This window comes from Scyliorhinus canicula, chromosome 4 (genome assembly GCF_902713615.1).
Source record: "Scyliorhinus canicula chromosome 4, sScyCan1.1, whole genome shotgun sequence".
Taxonomy (NCBI): Eukaryota; Metazoa; Chordata; class Chondrichthyes; order Carcharhiniformes; family Scyliorhinidae; genus Scyliorhinus; species Scyliorhinus canicula.
Genome location: NC_052149.1, coordinates 72,169,854 through 72,184,634, shown reverse-complemented (window position 1 = coordinate 72,184,634; position 14,781 = coordinate 72,169,854). Strand labels below are relative to the sequence as shown.

Sequence of the window (14,781 nt, the reverse complement as noted above, 5' to 3'; positions counted from 1 at the left end):
CCCAAAGATGTGTGGATTAGGTGGATTGGCCATGCTAAACTTCTCCTTAGTGTCCAACGTTTAGGTGGGGTTATGGGGATAGGGCGGGGGAGTGGGCATGGTGGGGTTCTCTTTCAAAGGATGGATGCAGAATCGATGGGCCAAATGTACTGCACTGTATAGGCTCTATGGTTCTAAATTCCCATTTTGTGGCTAGCCCCGAGCCAAACGCCTACATCCAGCTGAGCTGAGCTTGGAGCATTCTGTGCTGTCCATCAGGGGCTATCCACTGCAGACCCTGTCTCATACCACTACAACAGCTCAGTTTGTAATGTTTGCCTCACCAAGTGACAATTTAGCAAAACTCTACCAAGGTATATCTATCTGCACTGTTGGGAGGCTTCGCAAGTGGCATGTGATGATGCATCCTCTCGCCCTTTTCTAATTCATTTTGGCATAGCCGCTCATCACCTCTGATGTCATTCTTGAAGGACATTGGTTATTGCTGACTTTGAGCATAAGCACAGAATAGTGTATGTTCTAACATTTCTATTAGTGGTGGCATTGATTCAACAAATGGTTCTTTTAAGTACCAAGGAGGCAATGTATTATCTAATGCCGCCATCAGGTCTCGGAATCATCCCGGCCTTCCCACACTGCCGATCTCTAGGGAGACCTTCAATGCAATCAGGGTGGCTATTGCTAGAGATTCACCCCACTCTCCAAAGTTCTGCATTCTCTTTTGCAATGAATGAAAGCATAGAATGGTGAAGGTGAGAAATGGATTGCGGGGGAAAGACTAGATCTGTGGAGGAGCGCTGTGAGGTGACACAAAGGTGAGGGAAAGTATGACTGATTACTTAATTGTGGATGCAAAGAGATGCCTAGGGAAAGAGGAATGAGTGAAACTTCAAAGTCTGCTGATTAAGCAGTGTTGTGCAAGAGAATACCGGTGTGGACCTTTTATATACTTGAAAGTATGAGACTACGTACTGTCCCTACACTCCTGAGGGCTTGAACCTTCAGGGCACAGAGGGCTACACCGGTGTTGCAGACCTCCTCAGCATGATCAGAAAGGCCATTGTTAAAACAGAAAATGGTGGAAATACTCCAGCAAGCCAGCATCCGAGGAGAAAAAAAAAGTTTCAGGTTGACATGCCCTAAAGCATGTGTGTGTGCACACATGTGCATGTGTACACACACATGCTCACACATTTGTACCTGAATGTAAAATTACATCAATAATCTTTTTATGTTATATTTATTGAGATTTTACAAGCAACCCAACAAATCCACAGGAATGGTCCAGCACCACAGGAAGGGTTAAACGTACATGAATACAGAGGGTACAGCAGTACAGCAGGATCAATACAATTGTTAGACGTAACTTGAAAACTCAAAGCCCCACCAGAGAAAAGGGGATAAACAGGATAAGGCCATTAAAACATGGTAAAATGGTGCAGTCTGTCCCACGTGGTGATTTCTCGTAATTACCATGAGCGTTCAGGACAATTCTTTTGTACCATGTTCAAGCACGCATCAATACACATCTCTCACACAACTCCAGCAGCACCAGAGGCACCAATTACCCACTGCCACCTCCCTCGGATACCAGACCATCTGTACCTTTGCAGGATACAATCGGGGATTCTTTATGCCCACCCTTAAAAACAATACAAAGAAAATACACAAGCCCCAGTTCTAAAGGGATGTTACATATGTGCCACGCAACACAACATAATCCCAGTCTCTGGCTCCACTCATCTTCACTATCAGCAAGATAGGGGCTGTCACACTCTCTTCCCATAACCGCAATGATAATAGCACATTAAAAAAATTAGAGTAAAATTGGACACATAATTGGCTTAGTATGGTTTTTACGAGAACAGGATAGCTGGTGACTCTCACCCTCGTGTTCACATGTTTGCAGGAGCAAAGGCAACAACAATTAGTTAACAACATAATCGTAAGAGAGTAATGTCCAAGATCATGCAAGAACCAGAGGATAATAACACCATCTATATTGTTTGAAAAGGCCAAAACCATGAGAAGATCACCGAATACGCCTCAGGATCACTCGAGGATTCCAACGATCTAAATAACTTAATGAAACCAGATACTATGAGGCCAGCGGTCGGGGTAACCAACTGGCCGCAAGCCTCTAAGACCAATACATCATGTTCCATCAAATCTGCTACACCCAACCCCCAAATCAGGCTTACTAAAGCATGGCAGCCAAACTCAATCAGAAACTTGTCTCTCACCGGACACACGGACACTCCTTGCCCTGCTCCTACCTCCCGAAACCATCAGGATAAGCGACATGCCAACAGGATCACACTGAAGGTGGGCCCACACTAGATTGCTCTAACAAATGCATGGATTCTCTCTGCCTCCACGTTCTCCCAAGCATACTTTCGCGGTTCCTCAAGATGAACACCAAAGACCTGCAACATGGAGCCAAGATCGCCATCTATAACAACACACTCCGAGGCGGCTATCATCCAGAGGTGCACTGCACTGCCGAGGCATAGGGCCGCTCAGCAGCAACAACGTCACTGCAACCTGGAGCCACCCCAGCTAAGTCAGACTGCCTCACTCACATGAGGATTCTTTACAAGTTGACTCGGCTCCTCATCACAAAACTCCCAACAGGATCGTCCAGGGACATGCTGGGGCATTTACCTCTATTTTTTTTTAAAAAAGACAATTCTGAAATGTGCAGCAGGATGGAAGAAAGGATTAAAAGACGACCAGAGTCAGAGCTCACAAACTCGTAGATGTTCCCATTCTCACATCAAGTGACCCCCTGCCGGCCCCATAATCAGTTTATTTAAACCCGACCAACAGGTTCTCTCCAAAAGGAGTGAAACTTCATTGGTATTGCTGAAGGATTTCCTCTGGCGCTGACTTTGTAGCTCCAAGAAAGCTGTATTGAGCTGATAATCCAGGGATTCCAGACAGCTTTCCGTTCATAGCTGATCTGCAGATTTATTGTGGGTTTTTTTATGTGCAACCTTTAACTGTTAAAAATGATTTGGATTTCACCGAGGGGGAAATACGGTGCTAAGCTTCATGCATTTAGTTTTCACCATGGTACCTGTCTTCATTGGTGTTTGGGTGGTAGTTGCACAAAAGAAGAGGTGGCACCAAATGGACAGTTTGTTCATTGCCACTGCCTGACATTCTGTCCCTTGGCTGCTGTGTGCCTGCCAATACATTGTGTATTACACATCGGAATTGCCACCAACATGTACCAATGGAATAACTTTGTATCATCTTGGAAAGTCTGTTGAATTCCATCAGGCACATGCTGCACATTATGAATAGATAACCTGTCACCACTTCACAGTATTTCCCCCCTCGATGAGTTGTTTTAAATAGAAAATGTAAGCCTTTTGTTTATTGAAATGCCTTTAGCAGAAGGCAGCAGCCCCAGATAACTCTGGTAACCTACGTTTTGTTTTTGTTTCACTGTAAACTTTGGGACGTTACCATGTTAACTGTGTCAACAGAAGACATAAATGGTAGTAAATTTAGAATGGATGTCTGAAAACATATCCTCAATCGTAAAAACCTATTTGTAAGTATTTACCAAGGAAGATAACAGAAGCAAATTGCAATTTGATGTGGTGATGAGGGAGTTAATGTACTGGAGAGATGTACTAGGAAGTGCTGAATTGCCTTTGCTTATCCCATATGATCTCCCTCATTGTGAATATAACAAAGGTCATCTCTCAAGCAACCTAGTCCTAATTTCCTCAGAAATCCAAACCATTTCTAAACTATCTTCAGCAAGAGTTAGCTCAAACTATATTTGGTATCCCATGCTAGGATGCAAACATAATGTACTGTAACAGTTATCTAAAATATATTAGAACATCAAAGGGATAAATTAAAGTTGAATTAGGCGAATGTGGTTACAATTAGATAGAGAAATACAGCACAGAACAGGCCCTTCGGCCCACGATGTTGCGCCAAACATTTGTCCTAGGTTAATCATAGAATTTTGGACAATTTTTCATGGCCAATCCACCCAACCTGCACATCTTTGGACAATTGTAGCCAAAGCATCTCTAGCTCCTTCCCAAGGGACCGAATAATTTATCATTGTCCCTTCAACTTTCTCAGGTTGCTCCTTTTGTGAAATTATCCACAGCCAACTTCCACAACGTACACTGACATTGCTCATCTGCTATTTATCAGTCATGTGGCTTTAACATTGTCATGTTAAACACAAGAAAGACTATAGGTGTTATCTTTGGCCCCACCTCAAATTCTTTGCCCTTTATCACCAACTCACCCTCCCTGGCCTCTGCCTCTGATTGAATCACACCTTCGTCATCCTGTTTGACTCTGAGCTGAGCCTCGGGCCTTGTTTCTTTTCCATAATAAAAACCATCTACTTCCAGCTGTAGCATTGCCAACTTTCAACCCTGCCTCAGTCCATGTACTTCAGAAACCTTGATGTATGTTTTGTCACATCCAAACCCATTCTTCCACATTGTGTCCGTGCTGGTCTCCCATCTTCCACAATGCCCCAGTGATACACACTTGGCCACAATCCACTAATGCCTCAAATTTGAAATTTCTAACCTTCCATGGTTTCTCTTTGAACACTATCAGCTATGACCGCCACCCCACACCCCCAAAACTTTTTTTTGTCTGACAATGGCATAATCTGCATCCTTCTGCTACATCATTTACAGCCATGTGTTCAGAAACCACGTGTATCTTTCATGCTCTCTCCCCACTCAAAAACCCACTTGCCTGTGAGAAACACCTAAATCATCTTTCCAGGAGAGGGTCCAAGCACTTGCACCGATCTTTCTGGCCTGGGCAGCATGGTAGTACAGTGGGTAGCACTGTTGCTTTACAGCTCCAGGGTCCTAGGTTTGATTCCTGGCTTGGGTCACTGCACATTCTCCCCATGCCTGCGTGGGTTTCCTCCAAGTGCTCCGGTTTCCTCCCACAAGTCCCGAAAGATGGGCTGTTAGGTAATTTGGACATTCTGAATTCTCCCTCTGTGTACCTGAAAAGGCGTCGGAATGTGGCGACTTGGGCCTTTTCACAGTAACTTCATTGCAGTGTTAATGTAAGCCTACTTGTGACAATAAAGATTGTTATTAAAGATGTGTCCCATGTCATGTAAGTTGTGGAGCCTGTCAACATAAATCTTGGTAAATTTGTGCCTTTTCATCTTCATGAGATCCGTTCAGGTTGTAAATAACACTTTGGTGTTTTCCTGCCACTAATTTGGTTGAGAGGAATGCTGATTATTTTATGGGATGCTGTAGTCAATTATTTTAATGATAAGTGCTGTGTAATGCATGGGAACCCTCATTTCAGAAGCTGTAAAAAATGAAAAAGTACAAGGAAGTTGACTTTATGGTAAACAAACAACAATGACAATGATGTCAATTATCACTGCGAGAGACTAGAGTCCCTGTCCCCAAGGATGAACATGTTTTTTTCAGGTAACATAAGTGCAAAGAAAACTTACACAAGATATACACACCTCGGATGAGAGTTTCTGCTTTGTATGCGATTAGGAAGCTGACAAAATGTGCTAAAAACCATGCACTGCTCAATTGTGCTGGTTGCAATTGAATATATTGTTTCTTTTTTTTTCATTAAAAAATGAAGGGACAGAGCTGAAGGGGCTCCCGTTCAAAACGGCCCAGAACAGATTCCATTACCTGGGAATCCAAACAGCCAGAGACTGGACACAGATCCGCAAGTGGAACCTGACCAGCCTGGTGGAGGAAGTAAGAAAAGACCTTCAACTGTGGGCCTCACTCCCACTCTCCCTGACGGGAAGGGTGCAGACGATCAAGATGAACGTACTGCCAAGGTTCTTCCTGTTTAGATCCATCCCGATCTTCATCCCAAGGCCTTTTTCCAAAAAATAGATAGGCTAATCATGGCGTTTGTGTGGGGGGGGGGGGGGGCAAGAACCCGAGAATTCCCAAACCAACACTGCAAAGAGGGAAAATCAGAGGGGGCTTGGCTCTACTGAACCTACAGTACTACCACTGGGCAGCAACGGCAGAAATAGTGAGGGGATGGGTACAAGAACCCTACAGAGATTGGGTACAAATGGAGGCGGCATCCTATAAAGGAACAACCCTCCAGGCCCGGCCACAGCAGCACTCCCATCCTCCTCAACAAGGTACACAACGAGCCCAGTGGTAGTGGCCACGCTGAGAATGTAGACCCAGTTGAGCCAGCACTTCGGAATAACCAAAATGTCCCTTATGGCACCCATCTGTGGCAATCACAGATTCCCCCCAGCCATGCTAGATATAGCCACCTTCAAAAGATGGAGGCAGGACGGGGGCACACTGACGGTCAGGGACTTCTACGGAGGGCGCAGACTAGCGACACTGGACGAACTGCCGAGGAAGTGGAAACTAGCAAGAGGACAGGAATTGAGACACCTCCAAATAAAGCACTTCCTCCGCAAAGAGAGAGTAGGGTACCCCGGGGCCCCAGGAACCATACTATTAGAGGACCTGATAGGCACAAGCAGCGAGAAGGAGGGGCAATGTGGGAAAGGGGGGATATCATAGGCCGAGCCAGAGGGCAGCAAAATGTACGTACGGTTAGTCAAATGAAGGACAAAACAAACCTCTCTGTAAAATAAAGCAAATTAGCACGGGCAAGATAAATGTAATGTATATAAGTGCTGAGCTGATGTACCTGGGGGCAAACTTCCTTCAGCTAATACTTCGTATGGGCTCCAATGTCTCTGCCAATAAGTAACAACTGTTTATAAATATGAGAAAAGCCAATCAAAAGATTTTCAAAAAATGTATATATATATTCCTTTAATGTAGTTGAGTAGTAACTGGTGCTGTTTTCACATAACTGAAAACAGTTTTAGAACCAGGTTTCCAGCCGTGAGTAATCTGGTTTGAATAGACATCGCAGACATGATGGACCGAAGGGGCTCTTTCTGTGCTGTAAAATGCTATGGGCACGTTCTAAATAAAGAAAATAGAGTCCGTTCTGGATGGGATTAGTGGGGCCATCTACCCTATAACGGCAGTCTTATTTTTTAACCCCCCCCCCCCAAAACCAAGGGCGCATTAAAGTGTCATTTCCTGCACTGAAGAGTTACAGTGAGCAGAGCTCCTCCTTGTATGGAGAGATTGGAATGCCATTTAAAAATGGCGTCCCATTCTCTTAACCCACGGAAGCAACCCCCGGACTCCCATCCCCCCCCACCCAAACTCCCAACTCACCTAAATTCAGCCCCCCTGCACCCCACCTCACAAGGCCAGAGTACCCCGAGCCCGATCCCGGTGTGGGGAAAATGCCAGCCTGACATCTTGGCATTGGCAGTGCCAGGTGACATCCAGGTGGTACTTCCAGGGTGACAGGGCTCGGTGCCAGGGTGGCACCAGCAGCAGTGCCAGGGTGCAACCCTTCCCAGAGGCCGACCACCCCGGGGACTCTGATCGCCTGGGAGACCCCCTCGGGCACCGTTCCACCTGGTCCCAGTTTGTGGGGACCAGTACTGAACAGGACCTGGCTTTGGTCACCTTGGTGAGGCCAATAGATGCTGGGTGACCGTTGCATCTGGCCTGTGTTCTTAAACTCACTTAGCTGTGCGAGACTGGGTCCCGCTCACAATGGTCGGGACCCAGATCAAGACATTTTGTGAGATCTGGTTAGATCTTGGAAGGCATAGCGCTCGTCAGAAATCCCGTGGAGGCCCGTCCCCCGGAATCTATCGGCCATGTTACGCCCTGATTCTGGCAGGTTGCGGCTGATAGATTGCACCCTCCAACTATATGAAAAGGATTATACTTAATGATTTAAGTTTAGTTGGTGTACACTGGTCAGTGTCTTACGTTTTGATAAGGCAAAGCCCTTACAAACATGCTATGGGCTGAATTTTACGGCATCTCCCAACAATAGAATCTTTCAGTCCGGCTGATGTCAATAGAATTTTGAGTGGCTTGTTGCATTCCCCCACTACCATGACAGGGCCATATAATTCCACCCCATGTGTATGTGCATCAGGAAAAATAAGCACCATTTGAAGAAGCAGGATGTTTTTACTGTTGGCATTGAACGACCAGTGTCTCAATACACCATGTGCACAGTTTATGTGAAAGATTCTAGCACCAAGACATTTCAACTGTCAGTTCTGAGCATTCAGTCCTCCTGCACCAGAAGTGAACTATTGGTCTCAGTTATTTTTTGTTGTATTAGCCAAAGAGTTCAAAAGATATCCTCAGTTTGTTTTTGAGCAACATAATTTAAAATAAAAAAAGTTAACTTCACCTATGCTTTACCCTATATAATATCTGTTCTTTCTGCTCTTATTATCTTTCTTTAAGCAGCTCCATGAGCACTGTGTCCTATATGGATGATCCAGGGCATCATGATGATCTTCCACGTCCCGCACAACAAATGGAAAACACATATCAGTTACGTGAGTTGAGGCTTGTCAATCTTTCTTCATAACTTAATGATACCAAAAGCAGTAAATGATCACAAACTGAAAACAATTGATGAAAAGCTCACTTTCTTTCTTCATGCATTTATGTTGAACAAGATTTCATAATTTCAGCTTCATTCCTACTCGATGGTGAAGTCTGCAAGCCATTAGTTATATATTGTGGGGAAAATTGAGTGAAATGGGCAGCATTTTTTCAACAGTATTTCAGTCATCCAAGGCAGAATTGTTACAAGTTTAAAGTAGTTGCCCTTTAAGTCCTGTGTAAGTTCATAAATAAAGCATAACCAAATGTTCTTCACACTTAAGCCAGGCCTGTATGCCTAGGTAGCATAGCAGCTGCAAGGTCTGGTTATTATGCTTCTTTGGACAGCAAGTTCTCTAGAAGGGGACTGTTGCCATTAGGAACATTATCTCTGGACATTAAATGTGGAAATTATTCTTGAGCCAATGTTCTTGGGGAATGTTCGAGCAATGGAAAATATATCAATACTTTAGTCTTCTTTCTCCTAACCAATGTGTTTAATTGTCTGAGTCACCTATCTTTGTTTCAGATACATTCACCTGGTTTTTATCTGCAAAGTATCAAAATTTATTCAAATTCTATATGAATTTGCAACTCCAAGTGTGCGCCATTATTACCCTTGATGATTTCATTTTCTACATGATCTTACTGAAGGGAATTGTCCACTTTGTGCAGCGATCTTGGCCCTGAGATTGGCTGGTAAGGTCATGGGTGCAAAGTAGAACTTCTGCCCACCTACTGACATCTTCCAGTATTGTGGTTGCCATTCATTTCCCAATGCATTAGGGTACCTCTGTAGGGAGAGGGAGGAATGTTACCAAAAGCTTACCGCAGCATGAATAAAACCTTGGGGGTTTCAAATCCTTCAGCAAAATTTGGAAGGAACATGTTGGGCACGACAGGTGAATCCCGCTGGACGTGATCCGGATAATGATATTTAGGCTCATTTAAATATGCCGATGCCACATTAACCCAACGCACGGGAATCACTGGCTGCAACAGCAAGGCCTCAACCAGGCACCGATTAGTTGGGTCTCCACAAGCTGAGATCAGTCATGATGGCCACTGGGGTTCTCCGGGGGGCCATTAGAGCCCCCCAGGTGGTCAGGGACAGGACGCACCCACTGGCACCCGGATATCCTGGCAGTGTCAACTGGGCACCCTGGCAGAACCAATATGTTAAAGTTGTTGTACCCATTCCTAGATCCGGCAAAGTATTTTCCAGGGGCAACTGTGAACAATATTCTCAAAGACGTCCTGGCAAGCTACTTACAGGAGGAGAAATATGAGCCTGAGCTCTGCAGGCAGATGACGAAGACCATCTCCGAAGTAGGTGGAATTTAAAACTTTGCTTCTCTACCTAACCTCTTCCCTCTCGTCTCCGCCAGCTTCACTAAATGCTTGTGGAAAATAATGAAAATATGTGTGTTCTATTAGTCAAGACATGTTGGATATTATTGACCTTGAATGGGTATTGTGGCAAATAACAAAGACGTTTCTGGATATGAGAGCTGTCAAATTATACAGAAAAATAGGAATTTTTAGACCTGGTGTGAACAAAGTATAAAATTAGAAAGTCAGAAGTAAAGCAATAACAATTTATGGAATAAGGTCTTGTGTCAGGGTCACAAAGTAAATTTTATAGAGGGATTTGGGACAGAGCTGGATGAAAATATATGCCAATGGTAGACAGAATTGATCTGAATAATGAACAAATTTGTTAAACAGACAAACCTCTTCTGTTGTGGATGATTTTTATTAGCATTTCCTCTTGTCAGTTATCAAAATTAATTGCTTTAAGCTTTAATAATAAACTCTAAAAGTTCATGTAGAAACTATACATTTGTAAGTGGGATTGTAAACACTCCACCTTAATGCTGTCGGTTATCTTTTCTGGCTCAAAGGGCTTTTCACTTTGTTGTCAGTATTCCCAATATCACCTGGATGGGTTATTCAGTCACTAAAAGTCCATGCATTTATATTTGTACATGGACAATTTTCTACAATTCAATTAAATTGTATGTTGGAGGAACTAAGTGACTAAGTTGGTACACCATATGTTGACATCTGAGAACTTGGGCCAGGATTCTTCAAAATGGCGGCTAAGTGTTGACGCCGGCATAAACACTGGAGTGTTTCACGCCGGTGTCAACGAGCCTCTGGGTCCAGCGATTCCGTAGCCTATAGGGGCCAGCACGGTGCTGGAGTGCTCCACACAGCTCCGGCTGCTGGTATGCGGCCCCCCACTGCCGGCCGTGGGTCCACGCATGCGTGCAGCTGCCGCTTCCTTTCTGGCCCCGTGGAACATGGCAGACCCACACAATGGGCCAGTGCGAAGGTAGCCCCCCCCCCCCCCCCCCCCCCCCCAGATTACGCGCTCCCGCTGATCAGTGGCCCCCTATCGCAGGACTGGCCGTAGTGGAAGCTACTCCCCCCGGAGACTGATTCACCCCACCCACCACCAGGACGGCCGCCGCGATGCCAAGCTCCCGCCGGGTGGAACCATACGTGAACCACGCCGACGGGAGCTCAGCCGGTCGACCGCAGGGTATCGCTGCGTGGCCCCTGACTGGCGTTGATTCTCCGGCCGACCCAATCGCGGGTCTGCCGCCCATTCTCCAGCCCTGCACCGAACGCGATTTCGGGACGGAGACTGGAAAATCCCAGCCAGCGTCTCTGCACAGCCCCTGAGAGGAAAGCTTGTATATCAAACTCATTTCACCTGGGGACCACTGTGAACCCACAGTCAACACTGTCAAAAGCTCAGCATAATGTGGTATTAAATTGACGGTCTCGTATGCTGGCATTTGACATCTCTTGCTGTGGAGGGAGGTGTTAGGGTGCTGGTGAAGCTGCAGGTAATTACATCTTCAGAAAGTTATACAGGGAATTTCTTCTTTTATGTCTGCTGCTGACAGCCATTTCCACCTTGGGAAAAGTCTCTGGCTCTCCCCTCTATCCATGCCTCTCATCACCTAATACACTTCTATCAAGTCACCTCTCTCCCTTCTTCGCTCCAGTGAGAAAAGCCCTAGCTCCCTCAACCTTTCTTCATAAGACATGCCCTCCAATCCAGGCAACATCCTGGTAAATCTCCTCTGTACCATCTCTAAAGCATCCACATCCTTCCTCTCATGAGGCGACCAAATCTGGACACAATATTCCAAGTGTGGTCTAACTAGGGTTTTATAAAGCTGCAGCAAAACCTTGTGGCTCTGAAACTCAATCCCCCTGTTAATGAAAGCCAACACATCATACGCCTTCTTAACAATCCTATCAACCTGGGTGGCAACTTTGAGGGATCCATGTGGACCTCAAGATCCCTCTGTTCCTCCACAATTCCAAGAATCCTGCCTTTAAACCTGTATTCAGCATTCAAAATCGACCTTCCAAAATGAATCACTTCACATTTATCAAAGTTGAACTCCATCTGCCACTTCTCAGCCCAGCTCTGCATCCTGTCAATGTCCTGTTGTAACCTGCAGCAACCCTCAACACTATCTACAGCTCCCCCAACCTTTGTGTCATCGACAAACTTAGTAACCCACCCTTCCATTTCCACATCCAAGTCATTTATAAAAGTCACAAAGAGCAGAGGTCCGAGAATAGATCCTTGCTGGACACCACTGGTCACCGACCTCCAGGCGGAAATTGAGAATTGGGTACTCTAAATTTTTTTTTTAAAAGTGCACAATCTGCATTTCTGCCCAAAATTAATCCGTTCTTCCTTGGGACATACCCTATCTACGCGCTAAGTTTTGTTTCAAGCCTGGTTCACTGTGTGAACCAGTACTGAGAGGCACCAGGTTGAGGCCTCACAGGTGTGGCTGTTAAATCCGGTTATTGAGGTTGTTGAATCGCGCCCATTATCTCTGCTCACTTTCTGTGGGATAAGTAATTTTGAACAACTTCCAGTACTTAGTGGCAGCACTAGAACCTTGAAAAATGTTATGTCCCGTGATCCGTAATGCAAGTGAGGATAGAGGGCCCGATTCAACAACCTCATTAACCGGATTTAACAGCCACACCTGTGAGACCTCAACCTGGTGCCTTTCAGTACTGGTTCCCACAGTGAACCAGGCTTGAAACAAAACTTGTCGTGTAGATAGGGTATGTGAGCATATGGCTCACGTATCTCCGAGAAAACTATGTTTTACAAATTGAATTGGTGTTGGGAATTGATATTAGGTGCACACAGTCTGTTTTTGAGAAGGGAATTATTGCCAGAGGATATTAGCTGGCTTTCCATATATTTAATAAATTGTTGTAAAATAATACTTCTCATTTTTAGGTTATAAAAGCTCGAATAAAGGATCTCATGATTCCACGATACAAGATTATTGTTTTAATCCATATTGGACAGCTGAATGAACAGAGCATCCGCGTCGGCAGCCGCTGTCTCTGGAATTCCAGCACTGACACATTCTCTTCCTTCTCTTTCTGTAACCGATCTCTCTTTGCTGTTGCTAATGTTTTTGCAGTGTACTTCGAATGAAATGTACCTGTGCAAAATAGTGAATCATTGTAAGAATAGTGCTGAATATAAAGCTCATATGCTAATGTCTTTTAGGGGGGAAAAAAATCATCTATCTGTTATTTATCACGTTCAACCTGGTCTGGGAAACATTTGCAGTCTGGCTGTCCCTCGTCAGTCGGCTTCAGCACAGTTGCAATGTTCTTGTCCTGGCTGTGGGATGTTAACCAAGCTGGGAACTAGCTTTGTTCACATTTCTTGCTGGCAAAGAAAGACAAGAGAACGAGATTGGAAGGCTCCATTATCCAAACTTCCAGTCTAACATTTATATTGTGCCTTTCATGACGAGACATCCCAAAGCTCTTTACAGTCAATGAAGTACTTTTGAAATATTATAATATAGGAAGTTCTGCAAACAATTGTCACACAGCATGCTCCCATAATAGGAATGTGATAATGACCAAGAAAATCTATTTTGTGATGCTGCTTTGAAGGATAAATACTGTTGAGGACATCGGGTTAACTCCCCTGCCCTCCTTCTACCTCTGCTATTGGTTCTTTTATGCCCATCTGAGATGACTGACAGGGCTTCGGTTTAACACTTCATCCAATAGACAGCATACCCAATGCTGGAACACTCCCTCAGTACTGCAGTGGAATGTGACCCTTCATTTTTGACTCATTCAAGACTGAGAGTGGCCCTTGAACCCGCACCCTTCTTGAATTGACCCCACTCCTGATTTTCTTTTTCCTTTCCTCTGCTGCTGTGTCAAATCTGAACTTAGCAATATGGTTAAAGTGAATAATTCATTGTGTAAGGAATCACAGAAACAGATCTGATTGCTAACTCATTGATGAAATCCTTGATAAATGCTCTGTGAAAAAGCACTTTATCAGTTGGGATTGTGGGTCAGGAGAGCAAAGTTGAAGAACAAAAGGACAGAGAAAAGTGCGGCACAGGAACAGGCCTTCGGTCCTCCAAGCATGTGCTGATCGTGATGCCCGAACTAAAAAAAAATACTTCTGCCCTTAATCAGTCCGTATCCCTCTATTTCCTCCCTATTCATGTACCCATCCATTTGCCTCTTAAATGTTGATAATGTGCCTGTTTCCACTACATGCTCTGGCAGCATGTTCCAGGCACTCACCACTCTCAGCGTGAAAAACTTATCCTGCATATCTCCCTTAAACTTTCCCCTTCTCACCTTGAACCTGTGACCCCTTTCAATTGCCACTTCCATCTTTGTAAAATGCCTCTGACTATCCACCCTGTCTATGCCTCTCATAATTTTGTAGACCTCTATCAGATCTCCCCTCAGCCTCTGTCTCTCCAGTGAAAACAATTCTAGTTTATTCAAAGACCCTCGAGACCAGGCAACATCCTGGTGAACCTTCTTTGCACTCTCTCCAAAGCGTCCATGTCCTTCTGATAATGTGGTGACCAGAACTGTCCGCAATATCCCAAATACAGCCTAACCAAGGTTTTATATAGCTGCAACATGATTTCCCAACTCCTGTACTCAATGCCCCGGCGGATAAAGGCAAGCATGCCATGTGCCTTCTTAATCACCTTGGCCTCATGTGTTGCCACTTGTAGGGAACTGTGGACCTGCATGCCCAGATCCCTCTTTATGTTAATGTTCCTACGTGTTCTGCCATTTACAGTATAATTCATATCTCGTGACATGATAATATACGGCAAATGATCCACTCATGCAGAACTAACATGCAAAATATAACGTGGCCTCAATTTCACCTAAGTTTTCAATGTCATTGCATTTCAAAACGGCAATAAAGTAGGGAGGGGGAAGGGCAAGAGGGGAGGGGGAAGCG

The 14,781-nt window shown here is 44.8% G+C and overlaps 1 protein-coding gene across 1 annotated transcript in view; it reads left to right on the top strand.

Moving 5' to 3' along the window:
- dynlt5 (dynein light chain Tctex-type family member 5) overlaps positions 1-14,313 on the top strand; it is a 31,797-nt gene extending 17,484 nt beyond the window's left edge. The window contains exons 3-5 of the mRNA XM_038794452.1: positions 8,334-8,425; positions 9,679-9,803; positions 12,766-14,313. Coding sequence (XP_038650380.1) covers positions 8,334-8,425; positions 9,679-9,803; positions 12,766-12,969 — 421 coding nt within the window. The 3' untranslated portion in view covers positions 12,970-14,313. The remainder of the gene's footprint in view (positions 1-8,333; positions 8,426-9,678; positions 9,804-12,765) is intronic.
- Positions 14,314-14,781: the final 468 nt, after the last annotated feature.